Source organism: Oncorhynchus gorbuscha, linkage group LG18 (genome assembly GCF_021184085.1).
Source record: "Oncorhynchus gorbuscha isolate QuinsamMale2020 ecotype Even-year linkage group LG18, OgorEven_v1.0, whole genome shotgun sequence".
In the NCBI taxonomy this organism is placed as follows: Eukaryota; Metazoa; Chordata; class Actinopteri; order Salmoniformes; family Salmonidae; genus Oncorhynchus; species Oncorhynchus gorbuscha.
Genome location: NC_060190.1, coordinates 75,477,375 through 75,498,865, shown reverse-complemented (window position 1 = coordinate 75,498,865; position 21,491 = coordinate 75,477,375). Strand labels below are relative to the sequence as shown.

General features: G+C 41.8%; 2 protein-coding genes across 3 annotated transcripts in view; both read right to left on the bottom strand.

The window, feature by feature from the left end:
* LOC124003187 (glycerol-3-phosphate dehydrogenase [NAD(+)], cytoplasmic-like) overlaps positions 1-4,720 on the bottom strand; it is a 6,941-nt gene extending 2,221 nt beyond the window's left edge. The window contains exons 1-7 of the mRNA XM_046311261.1: positions 4,581-4,720; positions 3,079-3,256; positions 2,496-2,636; positions 2,124-2,262; positions 1,616-1,728; positions 1,001-1,237; positions 765-871 (exon numbers count right to left, since the gene is read on the bottom strand). Of these exons, the coding sequence (XP_046167217.1) occupies positions 765-871; positions 1,001-1,237; positions 1,616-1,728; positions 2,124-2,262; positions 2,496-2,636; positions 3,079-3,256; positions 4,581-4,621 (956 nt within the window). The 5' untranslated portion in view covers positions 4,622-4,720. The remainder of the gene's footprint in view (positions 1-764; positions 872-1,000; positions 1,238-1,615; positions 1,729-2,123; positions 2,263-2,495; positions 2,637-3,078; positions 3,257-4,580) is intronic.
* A 459-nt stretch (positions 4,721-5,179) lies between these two features.
* LOC124003328 (SWI/SNF-related matrix-associated actin-dependent regulator of chromatin subfamily D member 1) overlaps positions 5,180-21,491 on the bottom strand; it is a 35,781-nt gene continuing 19,469 nt past the window's right edge. The window contains exons 7-12 of one of the 2 annotated variants that reach the window (XM_046311481.1): positions 18,450-18,611; positions 15,949-16,046; positions 13,652-13,787; positions 10,551-10,673; positions 8,529-8,630; positions 5,180-6,925 (exon numbers count right to left, since the gene is read on the bottom strand). In XM_046311481.1, the coding sequence (XP_046167437.1) occupies positions 6,872-6,925; positions 8,529-8,630; positions 10,551-10,673; positions 13,652-13,787; positions 15,949-16,046; positions 18,450-18,611 (675 nt within the window). In that variant the 3' untranslated portion in view covers positions 5,180-6,871. Of the gene's footprint in view, positions 6,926-8,528; positions 8,631-10,550; positions 10,674-12,915; positions 13,488-13,651; positions 13,788-15,948; positions 16,047-18,449; positions 18,612-21,491 lie in introns of those variants that run through there. The other variant, XM_046311482.1, reaches the window with a different exon arrangement.

Sequence of the window (21,491 nt, the reverse complement as noted above, 5' to 3'; positions counted from 1 at the left end):
AACCAATTCTTTCTTTGACCGCCTCTCCTTCCAGTTCTCTGCTGCCAATGACTGGAACGATCTACAAAAATCTCTGAAACTGGAAACACTTATCTCCCTCACTAGCTTTAAGCACCAACTGTCAGAGCATCTTACAGATTACTGCACCTGTACATAGCCCACCTATAATTTAGCCCAAACAACTACCTCTTTCCCTACTGTATTTTTTTTTTTAGCTCCTTTGCACCCCATTATTTTTATTTCTACTTTGCACATTCTTCCATTGCAAACTACCATTCCAGTGTTTTACTTGCTATATTGTATTTAATTTGCCACCATGGCCTTTTTTTGCCTTTACCTCCCTTCTCACCTCACTTGCTCACATCGTATATAAACTTGTTTATACTGTATTATTGACTGTATGTTTGTTTTATTCCAAGTGTAAATCTGTGTTGTTGTATCTGTCGAACTGCTTTGCTTTATATTGGCAATTGTAAATGAGAACTTGTTCTCAACTTGCCTACCTGGTTAAATAAAGGTGAAAAAAATAAAATTAAAAAAGTATATTTAAAACCAAATACCTTTAGACTTATACTCAAGTAGTATTTTACTGGGCGACTTTCACTTTTACTTGAGTATTTTCTATGAATGTATCAGCTCAGTTTGGCTCAGTAGTGTGAAAAGGTTATAAGGGTGGTTTGTCATTACATGTCATTGGATGATCAATTAAGAACATAACTCACTCTCAGAAGATTCGTAAGGCAAACTCATCAAATGTAACTCACTTGTCCACCAGGCCCTTCTTCTTCAGAATGTGGTTGACTTCAGCTGCAGTGGCCGGACCCTGGAGTTTCTGACCATTCAACATCTCCTTCTCCAACTCCTCAATAGTCTACACAGGGAGACACAAATACAAAGACAGAGTGAGAGATATATATATATATATAGAGAGAGCAATTTTAACATTTAGAATATCGACGATAACGGGTATGACAAATTCTTTCCACACTCCTCACAGCACCTTTCCGGTTTTGGCGAAGGCCTCTGCGATCTTACGGTTGCGTCCGCCGTAGCAAGTTGTGATGAGGTCGGCGACGCCACAGCTCTCCAGGAAAGTGACGGGTGAGACGGTCCCAGCGGTGCAGAATATCCGGGCGAAGGCAATCATCTCCATCAGTCCCAGTCTGATTACCGCCGCCTTGGTGTTGTCTCCGAAGCCCAGGCCGTCACAGAACCCTGCTCCTACCGCCACTATGTTCTGGGGTGGGAGAAGAAGAGATCGTTTTCAACCATTACGATCTCATCTGTAAATAGAAATCTAAAAAAGCTATTTATCTTAAAAAGATTCTCTGACGATGGTTAACATGACTGAAACATGTCCGGTACATTACACTCCTTTGTTTGAGCACATATTAACACACACGATCAACAGCATTTTTTCCCCTTAAATCCTCAGTGTCTGTTTCCTCCTTCCATTTTTTTTTAATAAAAAAAAACCAACAACCTTTATTTAACTAGGCAAGTCAGTTTAAGAACAAATTATTATTTTTCAATGACGGCTTACCCTGCCTCCCCATTCCGGTTAGAACATTATAACACTTTCCCCCCTCTACTTCCTGCGTAACTAAAGGCCCACCTTGAGAGCGCCACAGATCTCTACCACATCAGCTTCCTCCACCACGGTGACTCTGAAGTTTGTGGTCTGCATCAGTTTCTTCAGGATGGGGCCCCACTCTTTGTTCTTGCACCCTGTGTGACGAATGCAAAACATGGATAATTATTACAGGTGAAAAATATCTTCAATACCATACCTGGGGTTGGCAGGTAGCCTTGTGGTTAGAGCGTTGGGCCAGGTTGCTAGATTGAAATGCTCAGCTGACAAGGTACAAATCTGTCGTTCTGCCCCTGAACAAGGCAGTTAACCCACTGTTCCTAGACGGTCATTGTAAATAAGAATATGTTCTTACCTGACTTGCCTAGTTAAATAAAAAGGTTAAATTAAATTAAAACAATTATAAAAATTAAAAAAATCATGAAATACATTGATCTTTACTGATGTAGCACAAAAGCATTGACATGCTATTTTAATGGTCAGATATATACTGTGTTGTATTTTCCTAAACAACCAAACACACACCCCTTACCGATTGTTGTTTCGCAGAACTTCTCCTCCGCGACTTCGTTGGCTATGTTAGCTCCCATCAGCACCGTCATGGTGACGCCCAGCTTCTCTCTGATGACATCAGAGATCAGCTTCAACCCCTCTGGCCCCTCATCCACACCCTGAAACATAGATCACCATGGATACGTCTATTCATATCATCTCCCTCATCGACATCCTACAACAACCGATCACCAGGAATGTAGGCCTCATCGTCCTATTTACAGCAACAAACAACAATCAGAAGCAGCAGTATTCAATTCTGTAAATTCAATCAGAAGTTTGCCCTTTCAAAAAGGTAACTGTTTGCTGCTGGCTTTATTCAAAACAGGCCCTGAAAGCAAAAACCACTCACTTTGATAAGAGACATGCCCACAGCATCCTTCTTGATGTGTTCTTTGATGGTGTCACAGATTCTGTTGATGAACTGGTGTGGAATAACGAAGATCAGGATGTCTGCTCCCTTCACGGCATCCGTCACCTCTGGAACGGCCACCTACACGGGCGAAGACAGAGTCATCGGGTGGATGTGTGGTAACAGTTGGTAATAATAAATTAGGTAATGATTTGTTAATAATCAGGTAATAATCAAATGTGTTTTTATTGAACCGAAAAGGTGATGCATGCATTGTTGTGTTTTCTATCGTGACAAACTGTAAAAACAAAATGTTATGTTAGATTTGATTCTGGGTTACTTCTAAAATTATTAATACACATTTTTTCCCCCAGAGTATTTTGAATGTCTAAAATGAATGAATTAATTTATTTGACCTTTATTTAACCAGGCAAGTCAGTTAAGAACAAATTCTTATTTTCAATGACAGCCTAGGAACGACAGATTTGTACCTTGTCAGATCGGGGGTTTGAACTCGCAACCTTCCGGTTACTAGTCCAACGCTCTAACCACTAGGCTACCCTGCCGCCCCAATGAGTCTTACGATGTTTGGGGGAAGCTTGTGTCCAGGCAGGTACTTGACGTTCTCATGGTCTGTGTTGATGATCTCTGTGAGTTTACGGCCGTTCACGGTCTCCTCAAATACCCACATGTTCACTGTCGTGTCGAACACGTCAAGCTTTCCTGCATTGACGCCTACAATCTTGGCAATGGCAGAGCCCCTGTAGATGTGAAACAAAAGGTGTCCATTTCAAACAATGATATTGTTTCATTCGTGTTCTCCACATTTTAGGATCTTAGAGAAATGACTCAGGGTGCAAGACCCAGTGAGGTAATCCCACGTTGAGAGATAAACAGGCTAGCAAGTGAGATGTTAGGATGTCGAGCTTTCTAGCACCACATTTTATGTACCAGATGCTGGAGAGAGATCAGGGAAGAAAATTATGTCATAATTCATTCTTAAAAAGTGGACTTAAATTATTATTGAGTCAATAATTTAACATTCACCGTTTACAATGAATATAAACCACACCTAACGAGTGTAATGGCACAGTAGTGATTACTCAAACATTATTTTACATCAATCAATGAGGCAAGAGTTATTTTAAAGATCAGACAACTCAATATTGATTCAGCTACTTTCCCCCCATTGTACTAGTCAGCCTACACAACAACACAATACAACACAACACAACCTCAGAGAACATAAGAGCATTCCCAAGGAAGTCAATCCAAGGCCCTGCAGTGCAGCAGTTCAAAGCATTTGTTGTTATAGGAGGCGCACAATTAGGCCTAGCGTCGTCCGGGTTAGGGGAGGGTTTGGCCGTCATTGTAAAATAAGAATTTATTCTTAACTGATTTGCCTAGTTAAATAATTAAAGGTTACATTAAAAAAATAGAAATAGCAGCACGGCTACTGGACATACCACCACCACCCTTCAAGTTTATCACATAATATGATACGATCAGCCCTTGTGTGAGTGTGTGAGAGAGAAACTATAAGGAGTTGAACTGCATTCTGCATGAGCCAAACGTCCGATGCAGTCACTGTGGCTGAAACGTCAATAATCCAGCAAATCTACTAGATTAAATCAACTCTATTGATATTATAAATTCAATTCTGATATTTGCCCCAGTTATGTTGCATTATCACCATAGGCCCAATTGAGACAATTACAAATCGTATTATTATTACTGGTCTAATAAAGCAACAAGGAAATCAGGGAAAATCTAACAAGAACAGGATAACAGCAGTTTACTGTAGGCCTTTCTTTCAAACTGTCATCTTTGTTCTGGTGAGATCACATCGAGCAAAAAAAACAAACTCGATACACTCACAGCTTCAATTCTACGACCTAAAACATGATACACAACCGATCCAAAGATTCACAGTGTGATCACCGCCTCAAATGGGTCCCTTAAGTGAGGCATTGTGAACCGCTGACATGCAAAAACTGCCCTCTCGTGTACATTAAGATCATTCAGCATCATCAGCTCAGAAAGAGCTAAATATGTTTAGAATTAATTAATATAAAAAATGCTTACCAGTTGCCAGAGCCAATGATGCATACTTTCTTGGGTGCCATGATGTACAGTGCGATAGTCCACGGTGTCTGTAGCTTCTCCTGAAGTGCTTGGTGCGAGACGCGTCTGAAGCCGAGACGAAATGTATTTATACCTGACACGTGGTCTAGCAGACCGTCTGGGTCACGCCCCCTCGTAGCTATTGGTCAGCGCGGTCAGGAAGAGGACCACTTCTAAATCCCATTAGGAACAATATGTTGCGTTAGGAAGGAGTCTCACATCGTGTCCTTTAGCACACCTCAATGTTCGGAGAGGTGAGTCTTTGACCAAGAATGAGTAGGATAATGTCAAGAGCAAAAAAAGTTGTCTAAACTCCTTATCCTATGAACACGATATGCTGACCTGCAGGTCAATGACCCGATCGTCCCCCTGGTTGTTATACTATACCCTGTCCTGCATCACCCCACTTCTCACAGCAACGACACGGGTGTGTGTGATCAGAACTAAACGGTGATGCTGAGGTGAGCACTAGGCAGGTAACATCTTTAAAAATGGTAAGAATGCCAGTTTGTGCATCAAATGGTTCAACTTTAAATAATTAATTCACAACCGAGAAGTTATCATTTACGATATCCTTTATTAGGTTCAAAACATACAGGAAGAAAATAGGTTTGGTCCATGAAATAAAAAATACAATTCATGTCTGAAGATTTAAAAATCAGTGAACAGTATCATCCTTTTACAGGTTTGGGGTCAATTCAGCATGAAATCAGAACGTTGATTGAAATTACACTCAATATTGGGAAAAATAAAATAAAAATACCCATTGAAAATATATGTATTTAAATGAACTTACTGAACAGATACTGAATTGAGCACAACGATAAAGCTTCTTACATCCTCTACATGTCATATCTAAACAGAAATACCTACAAGCCTAAAGCCGTCTACCATGCTAGCAAAAAAGCTGAGATTCATGAATGTCACAGCTAAAGTGAACCCAGCTCTACGCTTCTCTTGATAGCTCTTGATAGCTTCTGCACACTAACAAATAAAGAAGGAAAACCCAGAGGAATTCATCTGAACAGAGAACAGTAGAAGCCTAAAAACATTGTTCTCCCTCTTCCACACAGGACCAACAAACAACTGCAAGTTGCTGCTAGGTTATAGAGAATATTCTGGATTAAACCATTGGGGTCACTTGAGGGGAGACGTCTTGGGCAAACGGAGCATTAAGACAAATGAGTCAAATTGATGGCATGTCCTTTAAAAAACAGACATTTTCCCCTTCACATCAGATTATTCTGTTCATTATTTACAAAACTAGATCGATCGACTTGAGGTAATTACTACTAAACACACTACTTCCTTAATATTCTTTACTTCTAACTAAACAAGACTTCATACTTTCTAAACCTTTTTTATTTTTATACAAACAAAGCTCCACCAAAATAGCTTAAAATGAAAAGGCCACTTAAATGATTAACTAACCAATATAGTGTATGTTTCACAACATTGTACAGCCTTGCCTGTCATTACCTTTGAAGTGTTCATAGGGGGAATCTTTGAAGTACACAACATTCTAGAAGCATTTAAAATAATCCTCGGTAAGAAAGGAACAGCCAGCGAGGCAATAAAAGGCCACGGAATACTCACACAACCCTATCAATACCAAACACTGAATATCAATTCCAGACCAAAGGCAGAATGGTAGTGTGCGTAGGTAGTGTGTGTAGGCTATCACCTGATCAGTTATGAGTTCGTTTGGACTCAGAGCGGGGTAGATAGATAGTCCCAAGCATTTAAAATTAACCCAATGCTCTTTCACCTTAGCCAAATGTTACAACTTTAATTTAAGCCCCTTACTTAAAATACCCAATATTAGTTATTGTGAAGTAGCATCAATACTTAGTTGGGGGTAATTTTAATCTCACTTAGGCCTGAATATATAGATTCAACATCTGTGAGAGAGTTCAGCACAGAAAATAAATGCTTTGGGGGCTAAACAGTGAGAGACCATTGAAAGAAAATTAGTCAAAATATATTTTAGTGGGACAATGGGACAAATATAAAAAAGTAAGTAGCAATCAAACATTTATACATAACCGTAACAGCTGCTAGTTCATGTTAAAATATATCCTACAGTTACCATCAGCAGTAAAGCAGTCTATATCTAAGATGTCTTATCTAAAGCGTTTTGCAAAAATCAACGGTGTATTTATAAATATGAATGTCCCAAACTTCTCTTTTCGTCCTCCCAGAGAGAACAGACACTTCTTTTCCTCTGTTGACCTGCTTTGACATAATCTCGTCTAGGTGTTTCTGATTCCCAGGGCCTGTTCCAGCTCCTGACGCCTCTGTTGGACCTGAAATGCATTTTAAAGAAACACAAAAATTAAAGAGATTAAAAATGTAGACAAAGAACAATATTACATTTCAGAAATGGTAATCCAATTTTCAATTTCATAGAGCACTTTAGAACAGATTAGAGCATGTGTTATACGTGAAAGGAATAGCAGGAATTGCTAGGTAAATAGCATGTAATGCTAGGTAAATAGCAGGTAATGCTAGGTCAATTCCAGGTAATGCTAGGTCAATTCCAGGTAATGCTAGGTCAATTCCAGGTAATGCTAGGTCAATTCCAGGTAATGCTAGGTCAATTCCAGGTAAAGCTAGATAAATAGCAGGTAATGCTAGGTCAATTCCAGGTAATGCTAGGTCAATTCCAGGTAATGCTAGGTCAATTCCAGGTAATGCTAGGTCAATTCCAGGTAATGCTAGGTCAATTCCAGGTAATTCCAGGTCAATTCCAGGTAATTCCAGGTCAATTCCAGGTAATTCCAGGTAAATTCCAGGTAAATACCAGGTAATGCTAGGTCAATTCCAGGTAAATACCAGGTAATGCTAGGTAAATACCAGGTAATGCTAGGTAAATAGCAGGTAATGCTAGGTAAATAGCAGGTAATGCAAGGTCAATTCCAGGTAAATACCAGGAAACATAAATTGCAGGTAATATTAGGTAAATAGCAGGTAATGCTAGGTAAATAGCAGGTAATGCAAGGTCAATTCCAGGTAAATACCAGGTAATGCTAGGGAAAATAGCAGGTAATGCAAGGTCAATTCCAGGTAAATACCAGGAAACATAAATAGCAGGTTATATTAGGTAAATAGCAGGTCATGCTAGGTCAATTCCAGGTCATGCTAGGTCAATTCCAGGTAATGCTAGGTCAATTCCAGGTAATGCTAGGTCAATTCCAGGTCATGCTAGGTCAATTCCAGGTCATGCTAGGTCAATTCCAGGTCATGCTAGGTCAATTCCAGGTCAATTCCAGGTCATGCTAGGTCAATTCCAGGTCATGCTAGGTCAATAGCAGGTAATGCTAGGTCAATAGCAGGTAATGCTAGGTCAATAGCAGGTAATGCTAGGTCAATAGCAGGTAATGCTAGGTCAATAGCAGGTAATGCTAGGTCAATAGCAGGTAATGCTAGGTCAATAGCAGGTAATGCTAGGTCAATAGCAGGTAATGCTAGGTAAATAGCAGGCAATGCTAGGTAAATAGCAGGCAATGCTAGGTAAATAGCAGGTAATGCTAGGTAAATAGCAGGTAATGCTAGGTAAATAGCAGGTAATGCTAGGTAAATAGCAGGTAATGCTAGGTAAATAGCAGGTAATGCTAGGTAAATAGCAGGTAATGCTAGGTGAATTCCATTAGGTAAATAGCAGTGGGAACAGTACAGTAAAATAAAGTATAATTAAGTATAATTAATTAAGTATAAAGTATAATTAAGTATAAAGTATAATTAAGAATCTCCCTTAGATAATGATTGTAAGTATTTAGTAGGGCAGAAAAACCAGGTGGTATGACTCAGCAATGATGACCCTTCATGGGGAATGAGTGGCAGAAGGGAGGCGGTTACCTTGGGAGTAGAAGTAGCAACATACAGAATGGAGAGAGGTGAGGACGTTACCTTGGAGTAGAAGTAGCGACACACGGCCTCCTGGGCCCAGGGTTGGAAATAGAACTCGGCTCTCCTCTCTTCTTCTGGGTTCGCAACAACATCAGTCATAGTCTGTAAAAAAAAAAATCACATGTACATTAGAAACTTTAAACTTTTAGTGACACTCCATTAAAAAGTCTACAAGTCTATAATGTGTTGTTGTTGACGCATTAAAAGCATCATGCATGTCATCTATATTTATCTTTTCATACAAGTAAAACTCTATTGAGATCGGAAATATCTTTACCAGGGGTCGACCTGTGGCAAGAAGGCAACATCAACCCTATCTTGTGGTCAAAAAGACCGTTCTGGGACCATCTCTGCTGTAAAGCATACTAGGTTTGGTTTGCTCCTAGCAGGACTCCCTTAAATTAACTTGGCTTGAAAAAACAACAACAAAAAAGCAGCAATATTAATGTTTGTCCCTCGAGATGCCGTAGCAACATAGCCAGTATACACTTCCTCAAAATAGTCTTAATTAATCTAAGATAAATCTGTCTCTCGTTGACTGCAAACAAACAAAACAATTGCCACTCCAACTAGGAGTATTACTGTTGGCCAATCACAGACGAATGAGCGTAGACTTCAGGTACCAAAAACTTAAGACTTTCCTCAATAAATAATATTGTGTGCTCTAACAACCGGAAAAAAAATAAACAGCAGAAAATCAAAACTAACAAAAAAACGTCACAATTGTCGACACAGTATATGACCAAACTGTTTCGAATGGAAAGCAGGCTTCATAAAATACATCTTCATTCACTCTGGCATGTTCTTGCATAAGGACAACTAAGGTTACTGGGTGCCAGGTAACCATGCGGAAGGCTGCATTTTCAGGGGGGAGAAGAAATATCCATGAACTTTGGACTGGATTCAGCTAGATTCACCCCTTGGTTTCAGTTGTCATTGGCAGTCCAGTCAGTGTGGTGTTTGGTCCTCCTCCAACAATCAGCTGAACAAAACACTAAATGTGGCAGTTAGCTAGTGCTAACATACAGCCATGGCAGTTAGCTAGTGCTAACATACAGCCATGGCAGTTAGCTAGTGCTAACATACAGCCATGGCAGTTAGCTAGTGCTAAAATACAGCCATGGCAGTTAGCTAGTGCTAACATACAGCCATGGCAGTTAGCTAGTGCTAACATACAGCCATGGCAGTTAGCTAGTGCTAACATACAGCCATGGCAGTTAGCTAGTGCTAAAATACAGCCATGGCAGTTAGCTAGTGCTAACATACAGCCATGGCAGTTAGCTAGTGCTAACATACAGCCATGGCAGTTAGGTAGTGCTAACATACATCCATGGCAGTTAGCTAGTGCCAACATACATCCATGGCAGTTAGCTAGTGCCAACATACATCCATGGCAGTTAGCTAGTGCCAACGACCAAAATACATCCATGGCAGTTAGCTAGTGCTAACATACATCCATGGCAGTTAGTGCTAATGACTAACATACATCAATGGCAGCTAGACTGTTAATAGCCAACATTCGTACATGGCAGTTAGCTAGTGCTAACGGCTAACTAAGTCTATTACCACACAAGGAAAGGGTCATGTTCAGTAAGACACAGAGCAAAATGCTTTGCAAAAGAAAACAACAATCTGTGTTTTCATTGGACAAGTTCAAGTAGTACCTCTCCATTTGAGTTAATTTCAATGCATTTTCTTCTTAATGAACATGACCCAGATGGGAGGTATTACGTAAAGTGTAATCAGTAACTGGGCAGCACTAGAGAGCCATTTGATTTACCTTGTAAGTTAAGAAAAGAGGCCTGTACACATAACATTGCTGCTCCCCCACACATGGGGGCCTCATTTCTTCATCTGAAGCACCAGTTCACCAGAGTTCAGTTCATAGTTTACCTTGAGGTCCCATAGAGAGGTGTTTTCCTGTTAGGTTACCTTGAGTTCCCGGCACTGTGACCGCAGCCAGCCATTGATAAAAGCCCAGAAGTACCTCTCTCTCTGTCTGTGTGGTGTGTGTGTGTGTACCTTGAGGTCCCGGCACTGTGATTGCAGCCAGTCGTTGATGAAGCCCTGGGGGTCTCTGGCGAAGCTCAACATGAACTCTCTCTGGGTCTTCAGCTGGTTGATCGTCTCTATGGTCTCATGGATCTACAGGGGAAGAAGAGCGATCATATATGACGACATTTTGTGACGTATTTGTTAGTATTGTACTTCTGTGAGTTTTTCCTGGACGCAAGCTGACGTTCGGAGCAGACTTCAACTCCCCTTCGTCGGTGATGGGTCCAACAGCAGGGATTCTTCAATAAAGTATTTGTTGTCAATCAACGATAAGAGGACTCGTTATCATGCAACATTTTCCATTGAAAAATACTGCATCAAAACACACTAAGATCTTGTCGCAGAAAACCCCCCAAAATTTATGACAGATTTCTCGAGTTCTTAAGATTAATTTGGACTATTTTGAGGAAATGTATACTGGCGACGGCGTTTAAAAAAACGGACAAACAGTACTATTGGCCGCTTTTTTTTAAAGGTCTTTTTAAGGGAGTATGCGAGCACACACGTTCGGTTCGTCTAGGCGCCAGCCAAACTGAAGCAAGCCGACGCCTTTATGGATCTGAACGGGAAAACACTGCTGGATGGACGTCCAAACCAGGATGGATTAAGTAGAGTTACTTTGCTTTGTACAGGGACACAAATTAAGGCCCTATAAAATCTGCGATGCAGAGAACACGGACGGCATCCACACAAACATGATCATCATCAAAAAAAGAAAGAAACTGAATTCAATAATATATTGGACTTCGTAGGAAACCAGGTTAATGTATTGAACATTTATTAGCCCAAATTTATCATAACACAGAACAGAATGCACGTCGAGAATGCCCCCGCGTCTACTGTTAGCAATGAAAACAGTCAAGGTAGATGGAAAGGCTTTGTCAAAAACCTTCAGTTAAACGTTAAGCACAGACAGCATTTAGACCGGCAGCACAATTCAGAGATTTCTTTTAGTATATATTGGATATTTTGACCCCCCCCCCCCCTCTGATGTGATTGGTCAAAAGACCAATTAGTGGGGAAAAGATCAGAATTGGGCAGCCTGTCAAAACGCAGCCGTAGCAGCTCATGATATCATTCTGCCAAGTAAACATGATTATTTTAATCAATCTGGTGGGTATTTGTTTTGCCAACTGGACCATCATGTGTGCTAGAAACACAACCTAAACAGCAGCCTCATGCTAGGCGCACACCGGAAATGAAAGGGGAACTACAAAATAAAAGGTCAGGTTTTCCCCAGACCTCAAACGGGGTCTCTTGATGTGGTTTTAAGCATTTTTGTGGACTTTCACCATCCAATTTGGTTGTTTATCTATTAACCCCCTAGAGTCGATGTCGACGCCTAATTATCTAAATCAGCATAATAAAATAATAATAAGATATGTTTTTTTTTGTATTGGATGATTTCGCATCTGTGGTGAAAGAGCTCGAGCGGTGTTTGTCAGACTACATGAGACTTCTCATAAAAATTGTCTGCAGTGTCTTGAACAGCTATTATGACCCCCTCTATGGAGACGAGACTCCCACGAACACCACCGTGTTCTCCGTTTTGCTCCACGTCCCCCACAAGCATCTTGGGACTCGTCTGAAGTCGGTACAGCCGACCAGCCAACTTCAGTCTGTAGCGTCCCAACAGTTAGGGCTGCACACTAGTGTGATCCACAGGCCTCACAAGACTCGTCTGAAAGGTCCCCCGGTACAAGATTAAAAAAATGAATGGAAGTTTATATATGGAGACTTTAGTGCCAAAAATATGGGGTTAAATAAAAACAAAAAAAGAGAGATAAGAAAGATCGGGAACCATTTTTTTCTCTCTCAGATATAGGACAGACACTTCAGAACAAACTTACTTTAGTTTATTTTTTTGGGGGGGGGGGATCCGTTGTTCCATGTAGTTAATCTGTTATTCTTTGCATTTGTTAAAATTGATGTCCCTCTGTCCTTGAGCTGTTCTTGTCTAATGATGTTCTGTATTATGTTGTTGTTTCATGTGGACCCCAGGAAGAGGAGCTGCTGCTTTTGCAACAGCTAATGAGGACCCTAATAAAATACCCCCAAAATGGTTATGGGGCTAATAGAAGTAAGGCCAAATGAAAACATGAATCTTTTGTTTTATTTTATATATATATTTTTTTTTTATACAATTATTATAATTTTTGGAATACTTCAAGGGGTCTTAAAATGCCAAATCAAATAGCTAAATGATTCTTGGTATGACCTGCTTAAAACAATTACATGTAGTTTAGTAGGATAAAACACCCCCCTCCCCCAGTTTAGACAGGGCTTAGATTTATGGACTCATTTTCAAAAGCTCATTTGAGAGCAAAAACATACAAAAAAGATTGGGAAAAACTGAAACCCGGAAAAACAAAAAAGAACACGGAATTTGGTGAAAGGGAAAAATAATAATCAGGCAACAAAATAAATGAATCGGGCCCTAAACAATGCAAATGGATACTTCGTTAAAATGTTCCAGATTTAGCTAGCCACCTGTAGTCCCTGTAGTAGAACATTATGTTATCTAGTGCTCCTCACTCAGTCAAGTAGTACCGTGACACTTGTCTTGTACATTTTGCTGTGTTTCATTGGCCTTTGCCACAGCAGCGAGCCAGGGTCTCTCTGACCTTACTCTGCACTAGTTACCTCAGCTCTGCTCTCTCTACAATCACAGCAATGAGACATGCAGCCAATGCTAGTAACAGTGTGTGTGTGTGTTTGCGTGTCAGAGTCCATCCTGTGGGGTCTTGTTCTTTATTCTGTATTAACAGTCTGACCTTTGAAGTAGGCTGCTGGAAGTCGTAGAGGGGGAGGAGGGCTGTCTATTTATTGGTTGATTTCAGGTTCAGTGAGTTTCTCTGTACAGTCTGTTCCTAGTTCACCTCCATTTTCCCACTCTTCCACCGTCTGTACAATAGCAGAGTGTAATAAAAAGGAGTGTGGAAGAAGAAGCTGTTTATTGCCTCAGTCACACAGCCTCAGAATAGCTTACCATAAAGTCCTAGGCTAGATTCAGTCCCTTGAAAACCAATGAAACACGGAAAGACTTCAACTATGAGCTCCATACATACCTTGTTGTCCAGGCCAGCTATCTCCTGTTGGCTGGCGGTGGATAGGAGGAAGGAGTTCATTTGGGTCTTTAGAGTGTCGTCCACCTCCACATCGATGTCATAGCAGGCCGTCTTCTTCTGGTCGTTGGGATCCACACTGTAGACACAGAGTTAGAGAGAGTTAGATCATGCAGTCGTCTATCTGTAGAGACAGAATTGTTAAATGCAGAGTCCATTTTATTGGGTTCGTTCCAGCCTGTCATTTCTTGCAGTCACGCTGCACATCTCAGAAGAGTTCTATATCATATTAATGTGGTTCCTGAGATCTGATCTGAGCTTCGAGTTATGAAAAAGGGCCCAGAGTTTTTCCCCGGACCACGCAAACACTCTGGACCCTAGTGACGAGGACAAAACGAGGCGTCAACCCTAGTGACGAGGCCTACCTGATGACATGGTTAATGATGGGTTAGAGGCCTACCTGGCCTACCTGACAACATGGTTAATGATGGGTTAGAGGCCTACCAGGCCTACCTGATAGACATGGTTAATAATGGGTTAGAGGCCTACCTGACAACATGGTTAATGATGGGTTAGAGGCCTACCTGATGACATGGTTAATGATGGATTAGAGGCCTACCAGGCCTACCTGATAGACATGGTTAATAATGGGTTAGAGGCCTACCTGATGACATGGTTAATGATGGGTTAGAGGCCTACCTGATGACATGGTTAATGATGGGTTAGAGGCCTACCTGATGACATGGTTAATGATGGGTTAGAGGCCTACCAGGCCTACCTGACAACATGGTTAATGATGGGTTAGAGGCCTACCTGATGACATGGTTAATGATGGGTTAGAGGCCTACCTGATGACATGGTTAATGATGGGTTAGAGGCCTACCAGGCCTACCTGATAGACATGGTTAATAATGGGTTAGAGGCCTACCTGATGACATGGTTAATGATGGGTTAGAGGCCTACCTGATGACATGGTTAATGATGGGTTAGAGGCCTACCAGGCCTACCTGATAGACATGGTTAATAATGGGTTATAGGCCTACCAGGCCTACCTGATAGACATGGTTAATGATGGGTTAGAGGCCTACCTGGCCTACCTGACAACATGGTTAATGATGGGTTAGAGGCCTACCAGGCCTACCTGATAGACATGGTTAATAATGGGTTAGAGGCCTACCTGACAACATGGTTAATGATGGGTTAGAGGCCTACCTGATGACATGGTTAATGATGGATTAGAGGCCTACCAGGCCTACCTGATAGACATGGTTAATAATGGGTTAGAGGCCTACCTGATGACATGGTTAATGATGGGTTAGAGGCCTACCTGATGACATGGTTAATGATGGGTTAGAGGCCTACCTGATGACATGGTTAATGATGGGTTAGAGGCCTACCAGGCCTACCTGACAACATGGTTAATGATGGGTTAGAGGCCTACCTGATGACATGGTTAATGATGGGTTAGAGGCCTACCTGATGACATGGTTAATGATGGGTTAGAGGCCTACCAGGCCTACCTGATAGACATGGTTAATAATGGGTTAGAGGCCTACCTGATGACATGGTTAATGATGGGTTAGAGGCCTACCTGATGACATGGTTAATGATGGGTTAGAGGCCTACCAGGCCTACCTGATAGACATGGTTAATAATGGGTTATAGGCCTACCAGGCCTACCTGATAGACATGGTTAATGATGGGTTAGAGGCCTACCAGGCCTACCTGATAGACATGGTTAATAATGGGTTAGAGGCCTACCAGGCCTACCTGATAGACATGGTTAATGATGGGTTAGAGGCCTACCAGGCCTACCTGATAGACATGGTTAATAATGGGTTAGAGGCCTACCAGGCTTACCTGATAGACATGGTTAATAATGGGTTAGAGGCCTACCAGGCCTACCTGATAGACATGGTTAATAATGGGTTAGAGACCTACCAGGCCTACCTGACGACATGGTTAGAGGCCTACCAGGCCTACCTGATGACATGGTTAATAATGGGTTAGAGGCCTACCTGATGACATGGTTAATAATGGGTTAGAGGCCTACCAGGCCTACCTGATAGACATGGTTAATAATGGGTTAGAGGCCTACCAGGCCTACCTGATGACATGGTTAATAATGTGTTAGAGGCCTACCAGGCCTACCTGATGACATGGTTAATAATGGGTTAGAGGCCTACCAGGCCTACCTGATGACATGGTTAATAATGGGTTAGAGGCCTACCTGACAACATTGTTAATAATGTGTTAGAGGCCTACCTGACAACATTGTTGATAATGGGTTAGAGGCCTACCTGATGACATGGTTAATGATGATGGGTTCTGGAGGCATCAGGAGAGCATGGAGACGCTGGGGGATCTCAGAGAACTTCATACGCTGGGCCTCAAAGATCTAGAACAAAATAGATAAAACAGAACCTTATTAATTTACTCAAGAACCAGACATGCAAAGATTCGGCATTGTGCGTTTTATTTGTTGGGGGTCTAGAGTGTGTTTAGGCTAAGGACAGTTAATAAGGATGGCTATTTGTTGGGGGTCTAGAGTGTGTTTAGGCTAAGGACAGTTAATAAGGATGGCTATTTGTTGGGGGTCTAGAGTGTGTTTAGGCTAAGGACAGTTAATAAGGATGGCTATTTGTTGGGGGTCTAGAGTGTGTTTAGGCTAAGGACAGTTAATAAGGATGGCTATTTGTTGGGGGTCTAGAGTGTGTTTAGGCTAAGGACAGTTAATAAGGATGGCTATTTGTTGGGGGTCTAGAGTGTGTTTAGGCTAAGGACAGTTAATAAGGATGGCTATTTGTTGGGGGTCTAGAGTGTGTTTAGGCTAAGGACAGTTAATAAGGATGGCTATTTGTTGGGGGTCTAGAGTGTGTTTAGGCTAAGGACAGTTAATAAGGATTGCTATTTGTTGGGGGTCTAGAGTGTGTTTAGGCTAAGGACAGTTAATAAGGATGGCTATTTGTTGGGGGTCTAGAGTGTGTTTAGGCTAAGGACAGTTAATAAGGATGGCTATTTTTTGGGGGTCTAGAGTGTGTTTAGGCTAAGGACAGTTAATAAGGATGGCTATTTGTTGGGGGTCTAGAGTGTGTTTAGGCTAAGGACAGTTAATAAGGATTGCTATTTGTTGGGGGTCTAGAGTGTGTTTAGGCTAAGGACAGTTAATAAGGATGGCTATTTGTTGGGGGTCTAGAGTGTGTTTAGGCTAAGGACAGTTAATAAGGATGGCTATTTGTTGGGGGCCTAGAGTGTGTTTAGGCTAAGGACAGTTAATAAGGATGGCTATTTGTTGGGGGTCTAGAGTGTGTTTAGGCTAAGGACAGTTAATAAGGATGGCTATTTGTTGGGGGTCTAGAGTGTGTTTGGGTTAAGGACAATATTCCCTGGCCCATTTACCCTTAACCATAAAGATTATGAAATGGCAAATTACATTGCATAACATCCATTAGATTATTTAACTGTGCCTTAACATTACAGATACAAAACGTGGGGAAAAGATACAAGGCTTTCTTAGGGAGAGTATCTTTCAGCTGTGAACATAGGACACGGTCTTGTACTGGTCCCGCATGGGAATCGAACCCACAACCCTGCCTTTACAAGCGCCATCCCCTACCAACTAAGCCACACGGGGCCACTTGCTGCTCACTGGCCTGCTGCAGGTACTTGTCACAGTTGATGAACTCTCTCACCTGCTGCAGGTACTTGTCACAGTTGATGAACTCTCTCACCTGCTGCAGGTACTTGTCACAGTTGATGAAATCTCTCACCTGCTGCAGGTACTTGTCACAGTTGATGTACTCTCTCACCTGCTGCAGGTACTTGTCACAGTTGATGAACTCTCTCACCTGCTGCAGGTACTTGTCACAGTTGATGAACTCTCTCACCTGCTGCAGGTACTTGTCACAGTTGATGAACTCTCTCACCTGCTGCAGGTACTTGTCACAGTTGATGAACTCTCTCACCTGCTGCAGGTACTTGTCACAGTTGATGTACTCTCTCACCTGCTGCAGGTACTTGTCACAGTTGATGAACTCTCTCACCTGCTGCAGGTACTTGTCACAGTTGATGAACTCTCTCACCTGCTGCAGGTACTTGTCACAGTTGATGAACTCTCTCACCTGCTGCAGGTACTTGTCACAGTTGATGAACTCTCTCACCTGCTGCAGGTACTTGTCACAGTTGATGAACTCTCTCACCTGCTGCAGGTACTTGTCACAGTTGATGTACTCTCTCACCTGCTGCAGGTACTTGTCACAGTTGATGAACTCTCACCTGCTGCAGGTACTTGTCACAGTTGATGAACTCTCTCACCTGCTGCAGGTACTTGTCACAGTTGATGAACTCTCTCACCTGCTGCAGGTCATTGTCACAGTTGATGAACTCTCTCACCTGCTGCAGGTCATTGTCACAGTTGATGTACTCTCACCTGCTGCAGGTACTTGTCACAGTTGATGTACTCTCTCACCTGCTGCAGGTACTTGTCACAGTTGATGAACTCTCACCTGCTGCAGGTACTTGTCACAGTTGATGAACTCTCACCTGCTGCAGGTACTTGTCACAGTTGATGAACTCTCACCTGCTGCAGGTACTTGTCACAGTTGATGAACTCTCACCTGCTGCAGGTACTTGTCACAGTTGATGAACTCTCACCTGCTGCAGGTACTTGTCACAGTTGATGAACTCTCACCTGCTGCAGGTACTTGTCACAGTTGATGAACTCTCACCTGCTGCAGGTACTTGTCACAGTTGATGAACTCTCACCTGCTGCAGGTACTTGTCACAGTTGATGAACTCTCACCTGCTGCAGGTACTTGTCACAGTTGATGAACTCTCTCTCGTGGGGGTCCTGCAGCTTGTGGGTCTTAACATACTGCCAGAGTGCCTGGATGATGACCGGCCTGGTCTGGGTGTGGATCCCCAACATACGGGCCAGGCGAGGGTCCAGCTTGAACTGAGGGGGCTGGGAAAGGTAATGGAGAGGTGAAATTAGCAGTGACATTACACCATCAAATTGCAAAGTCTCCGAAAAGAGACTCAAATGACAAGAATGTATTTGGGTGAGATATAGAAAGGCCCTGCTGCCAAAACCACCTGGTTCATATTGAATTCAATAAATACATCAAAATGAACAGAACATCAACATGACACCATTTAAAATGTAACCGACAGTGTTTTTATTTAAATCAACATTAAATCGTACATAAATCTGTTCATATATACCCCAAAGAAGAATATGATACCTTTGTTTTCATTCTGAAGAAAGCACAGACAATATAATTTACACATTTTCAGAAATATCATTGAATGTTTGGGAATGACGTTATAGTCAGGCATATAGCAAGAGAGTGGGAAGGTGGCTGTACATGTGGACAAATAAGACACTGCAGCAAATAAAACCTAATAAAAGCCTGTCTTGTCCGGGACCGGACTCAGAGCGGTGCATCATAGCCAATCAGAGCTACAGTAGGCCTATATGCAAATAAGCCATTTGCTATAAGGGCCGGTCATCATTCACTATGAACTGGACTGTGTGTTTACAGGCAGTAGGGCCTGTTATCATTCACTATGAACTGGACTGTGTGTTTACAGGCAGTAGGGCCTGTCATCATTCACTATGAACTGGACTGTGTGTTTACAGGCAGTAGGGCCTGTTATCATTCACTATGAACTGGACTGTGTGTTTACAGGCAGTAGGGCCCGTCATCATTCACTATGAACTGGACTGTGTGTTTACAGGCAGTAGGGCCTGTCATCATTCACTATGAACTGGACTGTGTGTTTACAGGCAGTAGGGCCCGTCATCATTCACTATGAACTGGACAGTGTGTTTACAGGCAGTAGGGCCTGTCATCATTCACTATTAACTGGACTGTGTGTTTGCAGGTAGAAGCAACAGCGTGAATTTAGATCATTAAAAAAAAGCATTTGGCAAAAGCCACCTGAATGGATTTCTGCAAATATGTAAATACCACGGGAGTCTGCTTAGATTTGTGAAATGTACAGTCCTATTGATCAAACAACCATGAAAAGAGGCAGGCTCTTTCCCTCAGTTGCTTATGCACATCAACAACTAATGATAGCCAGAGCGAGATGAGCTCAAATCTAACGAGGGAACAGTAGATAACGCAAACTTTTCCTGTTAGTTGGCCGTCATAATTGCACGGATAAACGACGGGGAATTAGTAGCCTGCTCGTCCTTCTGCAGCTTGCCTGCCAAAGCATGCTTGTCCCAACCAACATTCTGACAACTGAATGGGATCTGCCTGCCCGCCCATTTGATTGATGCCAAATACATTTGATTGACAACTAAGGGATATGTTAACTGTGGATAACAGTCGTTCAAGTTCAGCGTAGCTAGCAAAGTGATTCACATTTCTAGCTACCCAAATGAAAGGGACAGAGGGATACACATGTCTTCAACTTAAATGTGTCTTCTGCATTTAACCCTCGACCCCTCTGAGTCAACTGGCAACTGCATCTCTATCTGTAGCCACAGAAAAACAATATGGGGCGTGGGACTCTGCCACTTACCCACTCGTCCAATGACATGACGTCCTCCCAGCAGCTAGCTAGGTCATGTTAGGCTCCATGTTATTAGCTACTAAATAAATAGATACACTAGCCTATTAGCCATGTTATAACTGACTTGTGATCATTGCCCTTGCTAGTTTGATTGTATTGACCTTCCCAGCATTGGGTTACATTCGTCTGTTTTTGTCCAGAATATTGAGTCATTGAAACTGAACCAGTGCATCCTGAATGGACACAGCAGACGATGTACCAGGCCAGCTGTGATTTACAACCGGATAGTAATATGTTTTGTACTATCAAGATATGTATCGGTGAGTTATATGAATCGTGCATTGAACTGCAATCAATCTATTCTGCCAACAATGCCTGACTCTACATCATGGGATTCGGAATAAAATTCTACCCATTTTAAAACCTCTTATGAAGTTGTTTTGTAGCATGAAGTGGGAATTTGATAGTTTTGAGAGATTTTTTACGATTGTCCGTTTCATATCCGCAAAGTAGTTAAAATTCTGTCAGTTTCCCTTTTAAAAAGGAAAGATTCCCTCATTTTTAATGTTATTGTTTTATATATATACATGATGCAAAACTCGTCATACCGGCTGTATTTCTGCCTGCTTGAACGGCAGATGCTGAAATACACATGAAATGACCCCGGGAATAAATACAACGTCGCTCAAAGATGCACAATAAGAGTCAAATTCAAAATGGCCGAATCTTTCCCGAAGTGTCTCTTTAAAACTACAGTGACACCTAGAGGATGTATATGAGAGGTCCCAGGTTTGCGATTATTATAAAATGTTTTTACTTGGTAGTTTAGCATGAGCAGCACAGTAATATTAGAATGTATTTATACCTGGTAGTCTAGTATGAGCAGGACAGAACTAATAGGATGGTTATTACCTGGTAGTCTAGTATGAGCAGGACAGAACTAATAGGATGGTTATTACCTGGTAGTCTAGTATGAGTTACATGGAGTCAATGCGATTATTGTGTACAGTCAGATTAATATAATAGTTTGATTAAAACGTTTACGTGCTTTGCAAGAAGAATGAGTTCCCTAATAATCCGGTTTCCATGGACACATCGGAAATCAGGCAACCAGATGACACACTGATGAATGCAGAAAATAGCCAATTAAAATACATGTTCTATCCCAGCGACCATGTTATTTTTGGGAAAAATACTTGATTCGGAGTTCAGACAAAGTTTCTATGTGAAAGCTACTTCTAAGATGCAAATTTGTTCCAAACTCACTTCACCCAGGCTAAAGAGGGAGGCTCTCGGTTGGGCTAAAGAGGGAGGCTCT